At 41.0% G+C, this 14359-nt stretch overlaps 1 protein-coding gene across 3 annotated transcripts in view; it reads left to right on the top strand.

Moving 5' to 3' along the window:
* Window positions 1–1251: 1251 nt before the first annotated feature.
* The window catches only part of LOC109931051 (lysine-specific demethylase 3B-like), a 145769-nt gene continuing 132661 nt past the window's right edge, over window positions 1252–14359 (top strand). For all 3 annotated transcript variants that reach the window (XM_048603569.1, XM_048603568.1, XM_020530395.2), the window contains exon 1: window positions 1252–1556. In XM_048603569.1, coding sequence (XP_048459526.1) covers window positions 1392–1556 — 165 coding nt within the window. In that variant the 5' untranslated portion in view covers window positions 1252–1391. The remainder of the gene's footprint in view (window positions 1557–14359) is intronic.

The following is a 14359-nucleotide window of genomic DNA, read 5'->3' as shown; positions in this document are numbered from 1 at the left end:
TGACCTATCCCCTTCCTAACTCCCTACCTACACTCACCTTTCCTGGCTCCATCCCCGCCTCTTCGACCTGTTTGTTTCCTCTCCACCTATCCTCTCCTCTATCCCTCTTCTATCCGCCTCCCACTCTCTCCCTATTTATTTCAAAACCCCCTTCCCCTCCCCCTTTTCTGATGAAGGGTCTAGGCCCGAAACGTCAGCCTCTCTGCTCCTATGATGCTGCTTGGCCTGCTGTGTTCATCCAGCCCTGCACCTCGTTCTCGGATTCTCCAGCATCTGCAGTTCCTACTATCTCTCACACCATATCCTGTTTACCCATTATGCCTGTGCTTGCTGACCTGGACTGGCAGTGTCTGAATTGTAAGATTCTAATCCTTGTTCCCAAAATCCCTGCACAGCCTCACACTATCCTACCTAAGTAACCCACTCCACCGCTCTGAGCTCTCCACTCTCCTGCAATTCTTGTTGCTTGTACATTGGCTGGTTCCATTAATCCTACTAATTGCTTGGTCTTGGATGCTTTCTAATTGACCTGCTCAGGGATGTTATCACAAATCTCTGGAGCAGGTAGGGCTTGAACCCAGATCTCCTGGCTTCCAGGTGTGGACACTACCACAAGAACTCCCTGGTACTGTAGCCAGTATTCCCAGGTGATCTCCCCATCCAAGGCTTGGGTCTAGAGGAAGGTTGGAAGGCTTTAGCAGGTCAGGTCACATTTCCAGAGAGAAAAAAGTTTCGGGTATTTGATTTTTCATCTCAGATTTCCAGCATTTGCAATATTCTGTTTCTAGCCTATTCTGTGGCTGGCTGTCAAATTTTGGTCTGTTAACGTTCTTGCGAAATCCCTTGGAATAGTTTAAGATGTTAAAGGCGCTATACAAATGCAAGCTGTTGATGCACCTGCCAACCGCATCAAGGTGCATCTTTTCTATCAACACAACATCTAAGTATCTTTTCTAAGCTGCAGAGCCCGATGGAAGATGCTGATGCTGCAAACTGGAATGGAACAAAAGAACCGCTCGCTCTGCCTGTGGCGCTGCAGTGCGGTCCTCCGGACAGGCAGCGGCACTGTGACTGCCTGTGGTGACGCAGCGCTGGTCCTCCGGACCTGCGGGGACGCTGTGACTGCCCGTGGCGATGTAGCGCCGGTCCTCCGGACAGGCGGCGGCGCTGCGACTGCCCGTGGAGCTGCAGTGCTGGTCCTCCGGACAGGCGGCGGCGCTGCTCCGGTGGGGATCAGTGGGTTCGGCTGCAGTGGCGGTGCCGAAAGTGTAATGGCGGAATCGTTGTGATTCTCTCTCGAAGACTGACCGTTTGCCTGTGAGAAAAGGAACGAAGCCCGGCTTCCCTTTCCCTAGCCTCTTTCTTTTCTCTCCCCTCCCCCTCCCTCCTCCATGGCGGCGGCGGGGACCGAGCTGATCGGGAAGCGGTTGCTGTGCCTGTTCGGGGACTCGGCGAGTGGGGCCGCTCGGCCCGGCCAGGCAGCGTCCGCCTCTCTCCGGGAGCGGGACTGGCACGCTGGCCTGATCCGGGCCGTCATCCTGGGCCCCTCACTGACGGTGAGTATACGGGGCAGGGTTCACGGTCTTGGGGGTTGTCGGGGGCGGGTGGGCGGGAAGGGTCGGATTGTAGGCCCCGGGGGGAGTGGGGGGTGGGGGGTTGGGGGTTGGGGGTTGGGGGGGGGAGGGTCAGCCTCAATGGAAGCAGAAGGAAAGAGTTCGGGGAAGTGAAGGGAGATGGCGAGGCCGCCGCCATTCACATTTACTAAACCCCCCCACCCACCGACCCCATTGTTGGAGATAACCAGGGGGTTAGTGAGTGGCTGCACTTGGTGCATACTCTACGTTCAACACAAACAACCCTGCAGTGACCTGCTGTTTCTCCTGTAACAGCTTTCCCTCAGCCTCGGGCTGTGTTCGGAGCAGTATTCCATCACCTTGGGGTCTGTTGTTTGTGGGGGTTGGTGGAAGGACACATTTACACACACTGGCGTCCCTCCCCCCGGTGTGCGTGTGTGTGTGTGTACAATCTCTCACACACTCCGTTTAAAACAAACAACAAAGAAGCTGCTGCTGCAAACGCGCCCGCAGCCGTCCAGGCTAAGGGGACATCAGCGCTATGCGGTGTGTTTTTGTCTGTTTATGTGCGTGCCTGCTCTCTGAGGTTGCACCATTGGAAGATCAATTTCTAAATTACACCAGTAATTTGGGGGAGTTTACTTATATGGCTGGAGATAAAGGCTAGATTACAAAGTGTCTGGTTACAATGGCTGGTTGAAGTCCAGAGGGTTTTTCTGGTCTCCTGTGGTGAGGTTTCTTTTTGCATAACCTCAAGTGTATGACATCACATGAAACACACAAAAGTAGGAATTCAGAGTAGTTTTACTGGGTGTCGCACTGAAATTCCTGTAGATTTGCATAATTTGGGATTGCATTATTCCATTTAATTTGCTGTGCAGTCCTTCAAACTTGTGTTCAGAAGGTGGTGTAGGCAAATCAAAACTTGTTCTATTTTAAATGCTTTGTTGTGATTAGTTAAAAATGAGAATGAGTAAGGAATCTGTGTTTAGAGAGATACTTTCAAACGATTCATCACTATCAGCGCATGGTGTCTGTTTTAGGAACTAATGATCATTATGTGTTATCAACATACCTGTCTAGTCATGCTTGTTTGAATGAAATCATTTGATCAGAATTGTTGATGGACAATATTTCATTAGATAATTCAGGTCCTCAAGCTTGTTTGAATACTTTGTGGAGTCCTGTCTAATTTATTCGGTGAAGCCCTGTCCAATTCATATCTATACTGTATCCACTCATTGTCTTCACACTAATTTTCAAGAACTCAGTATTGCTGGAGATCTGAAACAAACACTGAAAACACAAGAAGTCCATCAAGACCTGGTTCAAATGAGATTTGAGATCTGTCCCGATCACTATCTGATCATACATCTTGTTCCTGATATTTCCATATGTTGATGTTTTTGGTTACCTGAGAGTTGCCCTTTTTGTTTTATGGTTTGTTTAAATTGTTAATACTGTAAAAATTATTCAATAGTTTTATTTCTAGACTGTTTGAATATATCCCTGTTAAATGAGGAGCTAGACAGATTTTTAATTAGTAATAAGTTGAAGGGCTGTTGAGAACTGGCAGGAAAGTGGAGTTGAGGCCGAAATGACGTCAACCATGATTGTATTAAATGGTGGAGCAGGAGTCAAGGGGCTGAATGGCCTACTCCTGCTCCTAGTTCTTATGTTCTAAGAACTTGTGATTGGGGTGAAGGGAAGGACTATCTGGATGAATCACCTATTATGGGCAAGGTGTCTTTGTGGAGAGCACATGGGCTGAATTCCCACAGTGATCCACGTAATTAGGACAGTATGTCAAAATGGCAGTTCGCACCGAATGTGTAAAGATATGATCAGAATTTGTCAGTATAGCTAAAATCTCTCTTGCATTTTATCTAAAAAGTTATTTCAGAGTGAGGACCTTGTCAACAACATATATAAAGTGTAACATAAAAGGCAGTCTCATCAAACAATTTCACTAACATATAATGATCATGTTATTTTTGTATCTTAAGAATCAAATTGAAGAATGTCATGAAATATAATTGATTCTTTCCCCTGCCAAACTTGTTTCGCCGTCTTCTGTTTAGTATGTTGTTAGCATTGTGATTAATGAAACTAGTAACACTAGAACATCCAGAAAAGAAGTACTTATTCATAATTGCCCAGGGAATTCAATATTGTTTGGCTTTAGAATTGAAAGGATGTAGTGTCTTGTATATTAGCTAATGAAGATGCCATAGGTGAACATTTGCTGACATAAGTGTTTTGAATTTTTGCATTTTGAAGCTTATATTGGACTTGGGAGCGCTAATGGAATGTTATCCTTTATTACAAGAGAAATTGAACATAAAAGTTAAGATACTATGCTTCAGTTATGCAGGGCATTGATGAGACCACATTCAAATGCTGTGTGCAGTTTAGTCGTCTTATTTAAGGAAGGAGAAAAGTATGCCAGAAGCAGTTTAGAGGAGGTTCATTAGATTGAGACCTGGAATCAGTCTTCTGAGGAAAGGTTGGATAGACTGGGCTTGTTTCCACTGGAGTTTAGAGAGTAAGGAGTGACTTCACCAAAGTACATAAGATTCTGAATGGATGTGGAAATGATATTTTCTGTTGTGGGTGAGTCCAGAACAGGATTCAGGGGAACATTGGTTTAAAATTAGAGGTTGCTTTTTTTTTAAGAAACACATGAGAATTTTTTTTCTTTGACGGTTTTGCAGCTTTGTAATTCTCTGCCCCAGGATGCAAAGTCGTTGAATATTTTTAAGCCAGAGGTAGATAGGTTCTTGTTACAATCAAAATACTGGGAGTAGATGGGAATGTGGAATTCGGAGCACAACCAATCAGCTATGATCTTGTTGAATAGTGTTACGGGGTTGAGGGGCTGATTGGCATACTTGTGGAATTTATATGTTTGATAGTTATTCTGGCTATTTGACAAAAAGGATTCTGTTTAGTGACTTCAAGTCAGTTCTAGTTTTAAGTACACACATGCGGATATCAAATGTACTCACTGATTCAGTTGTATGTATTATTCATTGGGACTCCCTTAACCATTTATGTCTCCTTTACTGGTATACTCAGCTGACTTCCAAAAGGCAGAAAGAAAACAGGAAGCATAGGTTTCTGAATAAGGAGAGACGATATCAAATCAGTGGTGCTGTTTTAAGTTTATGCTGGGCTAGAGGATCTGAGGGTATATGTGTGTAACTTGTTTAAGGTGGCTGTTCAGGTTGGGAGACTGGAACAAGAAGCAGATGGGATCCTGAGTTTAACAAAGACAAAGTACATAAGAAAGGAATTTACAACCAACCTTCATAAAACACTGGGCTGGCCACAGTCAGAATATTGCTTCCAGTTCTGGGCACCACACTTCAGTGAGAATGGAAAGGCTTCAGAGAGGATGTAGATTGGATTTTTAAGAATGATTTCAGCAACAAGGACTTCATTTAAGTGGATTAAAAGGGGCTATTTCTCTTAGAGAAGGGAAAGTTGACGGAGATTTGATAGAAGTATTCAAAATAATGAGTCTGGCCGGAATAGTTAAGGAGAGCCAAAGGACACTGATTTGTTATGAATGGAGAATGAGTCATGTGTATTCTTTTATTTTTGTTCCAACCGGTGGTTTGGATCTGGAATGCATTCCATGAGAGTGTGGTGGAGGCAGATTCAGTTCAACCTTACAGAAGGGAATTGGATAAGCACCTGTAGAGAGAACATTTGCAAGGCGATAGGGAAAGCCTGGGGAAACCAGAATATGGAAACAGTCTGGATAGAGATGAGGAATGATAAAGGCAAGAAATCACTTGTGGGAATTGTGTACAGGCTCCCTAGCAGTAACCTCATGCTAGGACAGAGTATCAAGAAATAATGAGAGCTTGTCAAAAGGCACAGCAATTATCCTGGGGAATTTTAACCAACATGTAGACTGGAAAAATCAGATGGATCGAAGTAATCTGGAGGAGGAATTCATTGAATGTTTTTGGGACAGTTTCTTAGACCAATATGTTCTGTTACCAACCAGAGAGCAGAGTATATAAGACCTGGTTTTGACCAGTGAGGTTGAATTAATTACTGACCGCATAGTGAAAGTGTCCCAAGGTAGCAGTGATCATAACGTTATTGAATTTTATTTGTACTTTAAGGGAGAGAAATGTGAGTCCAAGTATGCTATTTTGATTTTAAACAAGGATAATTATGAAGGTATGAACGTAGAGCTAGCAAAAGTGGACTGACAATTTAGGTTAACGGATAGGTCAACAGAGATGCCGTGGCAGCCATTTAAAGGGGATATTCCAGAAAGTGCAGAACAGATGTATTTCAATAACAAAAAGACATATAATACTGCAAAGATAGGTAGCAGGTCAGAAGATTGGACAGAATATATAAAAAAAATTAAAAGATTAAGAAGGAGGGAAAGACTAAGGTATGAAAGAAAGTTAGCGAAAAATAGAAAACGTTTCTTCAGATATTTAAAAAAGAAAATATGAACAGAGTAAGTGTTGGCCCTTTAGAAAATGAGTCTGAGGAATTGCTAATGGAGGACGAAGACAGCAAACAAATTGAACAGATATTTTGCATCAGTCTTCACTAGGGACGATCCAAGTAGCATCCCAGAAACAGATGTAATTTGGGAATTGAAAAGGAAGGAAGAATTCCAAAAAATTATGAATGGCAGGGAAGTAATACTGAGCTAAATATTGGAACTGAGAGTTGACAAGGCCCCAGGTCCTAATGGGTTTCAGCCAAGGGTCTTAGAAGAAGTTGCCAGTGAAGCAGTTGATGTTTTGGTTTTAATTGTCCAAAACTTGTTAGATTCAGGGAAGGTTGGAAAATAGCTAACGTAACCACTTTATTCAAAAAGAGATGGAGGCCAAAAACCAGAAACTACAGGCCACTTAGCTTAACATCTGTCATAAGGAAAATGTTGGAGGCTGTTATTAAGACGTTATAATAGGGCAGTTGGGTAAGAACATGGTAATTAGAGCCAGTGTAGTCTTGTCAAATGGATATTGTGTTTAACTAATTTATTGGAATACTACTTGGAAAAAATGACTTGTGCTGAAGATAAAGGGGAACCAGTAGATGTATTTAAATTCCCAGAAAGTATTTGATAAGGTGCCACATACAGGTTATTGGGAAAATAAAAATAAAACCTTTGTGTGTAAAGGTTTACTTACTGGCATGAATAGAAGATTGTCTGGCTGACAGGAAGTAGAGAGTAGAAATAAATAAGCTTTTTTAAGCTGGAAGAATGACATGAGTGATATGCCACAAGTTTACCATTTATTTATATGATTTGGATGAATGGATCAAAGGCATGGGAGCTAAATTTGCTGATGACATGAAGATAGATTGGAAAGTGAGTTGTGAAGACGACTGGAGCATTTAAAGGGAAATTGATAGGTTATGTGAGTGGGCAAAGATCTGGCAAATGAAGTACAATGTGGAAAAGTGTAAAATTGTCCACCTTGACAGAAAGAATGAGATAAAGCATATGGTGACAGATTGCAGAGCAATATAGAGAGATGTCGGTGACCTAGTGCATGACTCACCGCAGCTAGTATGTAGGTACAGCAAGTAATCAGGAAAGCTAAAACAATGTTATGCTTTATTGCGAGGGGAATTGAATGCAAAAGTAGGAGGGGTGATGCTTGAGTTATTCCCGGGCATTGGTGAGACCGTAGTTGGCGAACTGTGTACCGCACTGGTACTATACTTAAGGACGTTAATGTGTTGGAAACAGTTCAGAGAAGTTTGACGAGACTAATTCCTGAAATGAGCAGGTTGCCCTATGAGGAATGGCTAGACAGGCTTGGCCTGTGTCAGCTGGAGTTCAGAAGAGTCAAAGGTGACTTAATTGAAACGTATAAGATCCTGAAGGGATTTAACTGGGTAGATGTTGGAAAGATGTTTCCTCTTGTGGAAGAGTCTCAAACTAGGGGTCGTAGTTTAAAAATAAGAGATGACCCATTTAAAACAGACAAGAAAACTTATTTTCCCTGAGGGCTGAGTGTCTTTGGAATTGCCTTCCTTCAATGGCAGAATCTTTAAATATTTTGACAGTAGAGAGACATAGATTCTTGTTTACCAAGGAATGAAAGACTATTGGGGAAATGCAAGAATGTAGTGTTGAGGTCAAAATCTGATCTACCATGATTTTATTGATTCTGGAGCAGGCTCAAAGTGCCGAGCGGCCAACATTGTTCCTCATTCATATGTTTGGAGTTGAAACTGTGGAGTTGAAGCTGCTGAGTTGCTTTTGTAAACAGCATTAGCATGTCTGACCATCTGCTGTGCTGTATCCATTCATAATTGTGTAATTTTACAAATGGCCAACCACGTACTACAAATCTGTGTGCTGCTCCAGTTTTATGGCAGTGAGTCTTGATATAAGCAGCCCAATGGCTGTGTATGGTATTTGGGGCATTAGTTGCTGAGACAAGAACAATCTTTGAGTTTCTGTTGGCTTCAGAGATTTATATTATTTCTTTTGAGTTCCTGAGGTAATTCCCGCTCCCTTTATTGAGGTAATTGTCAGTCATCTTCTGAAAAACCTGTCCTGCAGAGTCTAATTGTGGCCATGCAAATAACTCTAACTTTGGATATCATATTCTGAAATAAAATATAAAGGAAGGTTAAATTTTTAATTCAGCAATATTTTCCTTCATGTTATTTGCTTTTTATGATGTGGAGGTGCCAGTGTTGGACTGGGGTGGACAAAATTAGAAGTCACACAATACCAAGTTATAGTTCAACAGGTTTATCTGAAATGACAAGCTTTCGGATTGCTGCTCCAAGGGCTTGTGGTTTCAAATAAACCTGTTGGACTATAACCTGGTGTTGTGTGACTTCTCTCTTTATTTGTATCAAATCACTGGCTGTAGTGGGAACTGACTTTCTCAGCACTATCTGTTTTGACATTTTTTTAAACTAGATGATATTATCACAAATTGGTCAATTAATAAACCTGACCATTAGTAGCCATCCAAAGATTGCAGTGTGTTTTTTTTCCTTTTGTGGAGTGACATTTTTCAGGACTTCTGACTAATGGCTGCAGGATAGATGTGGAAATGAGTTAATTTTTTTATGCACACAAGAATAAACCTGACTAGTATGCTAAGTGGTAAATGAAACCAAGAAACTATATATATAAAAAAAAAATCTGTCAGCTGACTAGTTAATTTGAAACAAATCAGATCCATTATGGAAAGTCCTATGGTTTTCACCTGTCTAATAAGGGCATTCAGAAGTGGAACCAAGACTGTCTGGATTTTTGAAACAGGAAAGCTGGGAGTGCAGTTAAATTTGTTCAAGGCATAAGATGGAAAATGATTAGGAATCCTGAATAATAGTTGGAATGACAAGGTGTAGAGTTGGATGAACCCAGCAGGCCAAGCAGCATCAGAGGAGCAGGAAGGCTGACATTTCGGGCCTAGACCCTTCTTCAGAAAATGGTTGGAAGACAACTTGTTTAATTGAGTAAGATTACCCAATTCTGTGGGGAAATTGTGAATTTACCTTTATTCAGTTTAATTTCTCTAAGACCACATGTATGATTTGCATTGGTATTGTGGTCATCACTCTGCTCATCTTCCTGGAAAATTAGGCAGCTTGCTGTTTTGATTCAGGCCTTGCTTGCCTCACCAACTTTTTGCTTAGCAATTCTTTTTGGAGGGATTGAAGAAACAAAAGACACCAATCTATCTCATTACAAAGGGCTGCTATTGTTTGGCCCTGACCTATACTACTATGTGAGTGGAGAATAGTGCATTGTGAAGAAACTACTGTGAAAATAAGAAGCTGTTTTCACTTTCAGGAATACAAATTAATAGTTACTTATGATTTTTGGAATGGTAATGTACAAGCCCAGGAAGCGCTTACAACATTGGAAGTAATTAACAGCTTGTGCATAGAGTTTTCACTTGGCACTGTATATCGATTTCCTGGATCTTTTTTCATGCAGGCTTGTTTTGCATTGTACACTTAACCCTGACCAGTAACCAGTGCATAGATTTTTAAGAGTCTATTTACAAGCATACACGAACACTCCTCAAACCTGCTATTTCATTGGCTGATCACTTGTCAGATTTTGGCCATTTTGTGGAATATTCTATTGAAGCTATAATGGAAGTGTGCAATTGTCATGGGAGACTTTAATCTGCCTATTGATTGGATAAATCTGGTGGACAAGATTAATGTAAAAGACACATCTTAGAGAGCATTGGGGATTGTTTCATGGAGCAATATTTTGGAGAATCTACTGGTAACCGGCTATTTTAGGTCTGGTAATTAATGTGTAATGAGCTAGGATTAATTGGAAATCTGAGTTAAGGATCTTCTAAGGGGTGGCAATCACAACATGGTATAAGTTCAAATTTAGTTTGAGGGAGAGGAACTCATGTCTCACTCTAGTGTCCTCAACTTAAATAAGGGCAATCACAGGTGTGAAGAAAGGGTTGTCTAATATGGGTTGGGAAAATAAACCATGGTGAAGGTCAGTAGTGAGCAGTGCCAGACATTTCATATAGTTCAGTAAAAATTTATTCTGGTCAAAAAGAAGGACTTGATGAGAAAGATGATACATTTGAGGGAAATTGGGAATTTTTGCCACATAACTTAAAAACTAATGGAGGAAGAAAATTGATTACGAAAGTAAATTGGCAAGACAAATGAAAAAAAATGGCAAGAGTTTCTATGGGTATGTGAAAAAAGAGGTGCTAAAATCCTTGTGGAACCTTTGGAGGATGCGACTGGACAATTGCTAACAGGAATAGGGAAATGGTAATATGCAGATAATTTAAACCAATGTTTTACATCGATTATCATTGTGAAGAACACTGTAAACATCCCAAAGAAAGCAAATAAGCATTGTGCTAATGGAAGAGAAGATTTTAGAGCAGTCTATATCACAAGGCACAAAGTATTTAGCAAATTATGGGACTGAAAGCAGACAAGTCGTCTTTACTTAATGCCTGCATCCAAATGTTTTAAAGGAAGTGGCTGTAGAAATAATGAAGGCCTTGTCCAATATTCCAGAACTCACTAGATTCTGTGGGGTTTCCAGCAGATTGGAAAACCACTAATATGATGCATCTGTTTAAGCAGGATGAATGATAGAAAACAGGAAAATATTGGCCAGTTAGCCTAACATCTGTTGTTGGGAAAACCCTTGAACCCATTATTGAAGATGCAATAGGATACTTAGAAAAGCTTAATACAGTTAAACTGAGTCAGCATGATTTTGGGAAAGGGAAATTGTGAGACAAATGTGCTAAAGTTCTTTAAGGATGTAAGAAGCAGAGTTGATAAAGGGAGGTCAGTAGATGTATTTGAATTTCCAGAAGGCATTTGATAAGGTATTGCATAAAAGGTCTTATACCAGATAGGAGTTCACAGCACTGGGTATAATGTATTAGTATAGGTGTAGATTGTTTTACGCACAGATGACTGTATTTGGAATAATGGGTCTCTTTCAAGTTAGAAAAATGGAACTAGTGGAGTGCCACGCAGATCAGTCTAAGGACATCAAATATTCACTATCTACAGGAATGACTTGAGGAGGGGTCAGAGTGTAATATATCTAAATTTGCTGATGATAAAAGAAATTAGTGGGAGAACTTGTTATGATGTGGACATAAGGGATCTGCAAAGGGACTTCAGTAGTTTGAGAGAACAAAATCTTGGCAGATGGAGTTTAATGCAGGTAAGTTTGAGGTTGTGCACTTTGGTAGGAAAATTCAAAAAGTAGACTATTATTTAAATTGAGAAACACTCCAAGATTGTGCGGTGCAGAGGGATTTGTGGAAAATCTTGTGCATAAAACACAAGGTTTAATCAACAGACATGTCTACAATTTATTTGAAAAGTCTTAGAATGTGCAGTTTTTAACTACAAATCTTATTGTCAGTAAGAATTTTCATTCAATTTTTCTGTCAATAGTTGTCCTCGTAAATGTGCGTGTCAGTATTTCCCATATTAAATTTTTTAATAATATTTGTGGTCCCTCACCCTATTTAGAGTCTGTGGAGTGAGTTTCTAAAGAATCTCCCAATTTCATGAATATCTTGATTGTGGAAAAATCTTTGTGGTCTTTTGCCATGGAACAATGCCATAGATGAATTGCTAGCATAGTAAAGGGTCTTGCACAGGACCTACACCTGCTAGCCATAACATTGCTGTCTCAATATTTTGTTATATTTTGCTTCTGGATTTGCCATTGTAAATTACTCATTTTAATGCAGTAAAAGTGCTATTCACCCCATCAAATCCATGTTAGATCTTTGTAGAGCAATCCAGTCAGTCTCATTTCTCCACTCTATCCCTAGAGCACTGCAAGTTTACTTCAGTTGCCCATTCAATTTCCTTTTGAAGCAATTTATTCAATTTTTCTACGTTGGCTACACAGCTGCAGGTTCAGGCAGACAGGATAGTTTTGTGAAGTGAGTCTCCATAGGGTGTCTCTAAGCTCCTCAGTTACTTAGTGTGTATGTATATATTTTTTAAGTCGGTTCGTAACTAAGCTGCTTGACTAATTCTGAGATTTTTCCTTTTGTCATCAGAAAGTTTGATTTGTAGATGGAACGCTGAAATTTCCAAAGGAAATTCTACAGTGGTTTAAATTTGGTATTTGCCCATTCACAAGCTGTTTCCCAGATATGCACAGGCAGCACTGGGGGCAGAAGAGCAGAAGGAAGAAAATTAAAAAATATCCAATGTTACCTTTATCTGAACATTTCTATCAAAGTTTTGAAACAGATTAGATTAAACTGTCCTGATGTTTAGACAGATTACAGGTGCAGATTGATTTAGAACACTGATTGAATTTCTGTGACACGATTAACATATGAGCTTGTGAGATTCCAAGAAGCAATATCAGAGACATTGCGAGTTTTTTGCAATTTTAAAACGTGTAATTTATTGAACAAGGAAAACTGCATTTCAACAATTTGAATGTAGAGAGGTATAAAGAAATAAAGTGCAAGGGAGGGATAATTGCGCAGGTATCCTAGAAGTAGTTAATTGTATTGTATTAGAATAGAATCCCTACAATGTGGAAACAGGCCATTTGGCCTGACAAGTCCACACTAACTCTCCAAAGAGCATCCCACCTGGACTCACCCCCTTACCCTGTCCCTACATTTCCCATGGCAATCCAACTAACTAGCACATCCCTAGACACAATGGGCAATTTATTGTGGCCAGTCCAACTAACCTGCACATCTTCGGACTGTGGGAGGAAAAACAGAGCACCCAGGGAAAACCCAAGCACCCAGAGGAAACCAGTGCAGACACGGGGCAAATGTGCAAACTCCACACAGACAGTTGCCCGAGGGTGGAATCAAACCCGTGTTCCTGGCGCCATAAGGCAGCAGTGCTAACCACTGAGCCACTGTGCTGCTCCTAATTGTAGCAGATAGTGTATCTGTGATCGTAGTTGGATGTGTACTTTCAACTATCTTTATTGACTGACAAATAAAAGGAATCCAATTGGTATTGTGAAACACCTTGGGACATTTTACCATCATTAGGGTGCCGGATGCATGCAAATTATTGTTGTAAGTGTATGTGTGGTTATAATAGAGGTGAGGCATAAGTTGTCAAGTGACCAACTTCTTTTCAAGAATAACAGAATATTGGAAATACTCAAGTCAGGCAGCATCTGTAGAGTCTGAATTTAAAGTTAGAAAGAAGCCACCTGCACCTTGTTGTCTCGGATTCTCCAGCATCTGCAGTTCCTACTATCTCTGATTCGATTGTAGCTCAAGTTGTGGATGAAGTTGTAGACTTGCCCACCGAGCCGGTGTGTTTGCTTGCAGGCGTTTTGTCGCCCTGCTAGGTGACATGGTCAGTGCACCTCCAGTGTTGGTGCTCTGCCCCTTGGGTCTGTAACCAAACACTGGCTCGGCAAGCAAGTCTACAACCTCAGTGAGAATGTTTCCAGTTAATGATCAGAACTGGAAATATCAAGAGATGTAGCATGTCTTATAATACCAATGTGAAACGTTAGCTACATTTTTCATGGCGGCTGCTTAATTTACTTAGTGTTTTCAGCGTTTTTGCTCTTGGATTTCCATCCTTTGCTTTTCAATCCTTTTAAGTTACCTTTTATGCATTCTATATCCAATATTCATGCTAGGATGGAAACTTGTTCAAGTTTTTATTGATGATGAGCACATACAGATTTATTTGTTGATTTGGCACTATCCAGAGAAAAGATGGCACTAACAATTTACAGTTGGTAGCTCAGTGACTTTTCAAAGGAAAGCCATGTCCATGTTTCTGGTGTTTATTCTTGAATTCACTGAAGTGCAGGTAAAACCTGGGAGGAATTTTGGGTTTCCTGAGCGATGGAATGGTGCAAAATGAATGTTGCTTCTGTTGCAACTGCATTGTAAACCTGATATTTCCCTTTGGTCTGTTAGTTGAAACCATTGTGGATGTTTGACTTTTTGTGCATTTGTGGGATATGGGTGTCGCTGGCCTGCCAGCATTTATTGCCCGTCCCTAGTTGCTCTTGAGAAGGTGCTGGTGTACTGTCGTCTTGACCTGCAGCAGTCCACCTGCTGTGAGTTGACCCCCAAAGCCATTGAGGAAGGAATTCCAGGATTTTGACCCAGTGACAGTGAAGGAATGGCGGTATATTTCCAAGACAGGATGGTGAGTGGCTTGGAGGGGAACTTGGAGGTGGTGCATATATCTGCTGCCCTTGTCCTTCTAGGTGGAAGTGGTTCAGAGATGGTAGGAACTGCAGATGCTGGAGAATCTGAGATAACAAGGTGTAGAGCTGG

This window comes from Rhincodon typus, chromosome 12 (genome assembly GCF_021869965.1).
Source record: "Rhincodon typus isolate 14 chromosome 12, sRhiTyp1.1, whole genome shotgun sequence".
Taxonomy (NCBI): Eukaryota; Metazoa; Chordata; class Chondrichthyes; order Orectolobiformes; family Rhincodontidae; genus Rhincodon; species Rhincodon typus.
The sequence above is the reverse complement of the archived record's forward strand: the minus strand, read 5'-3'. Positions and strand labels throughout refer to the sequence as shown.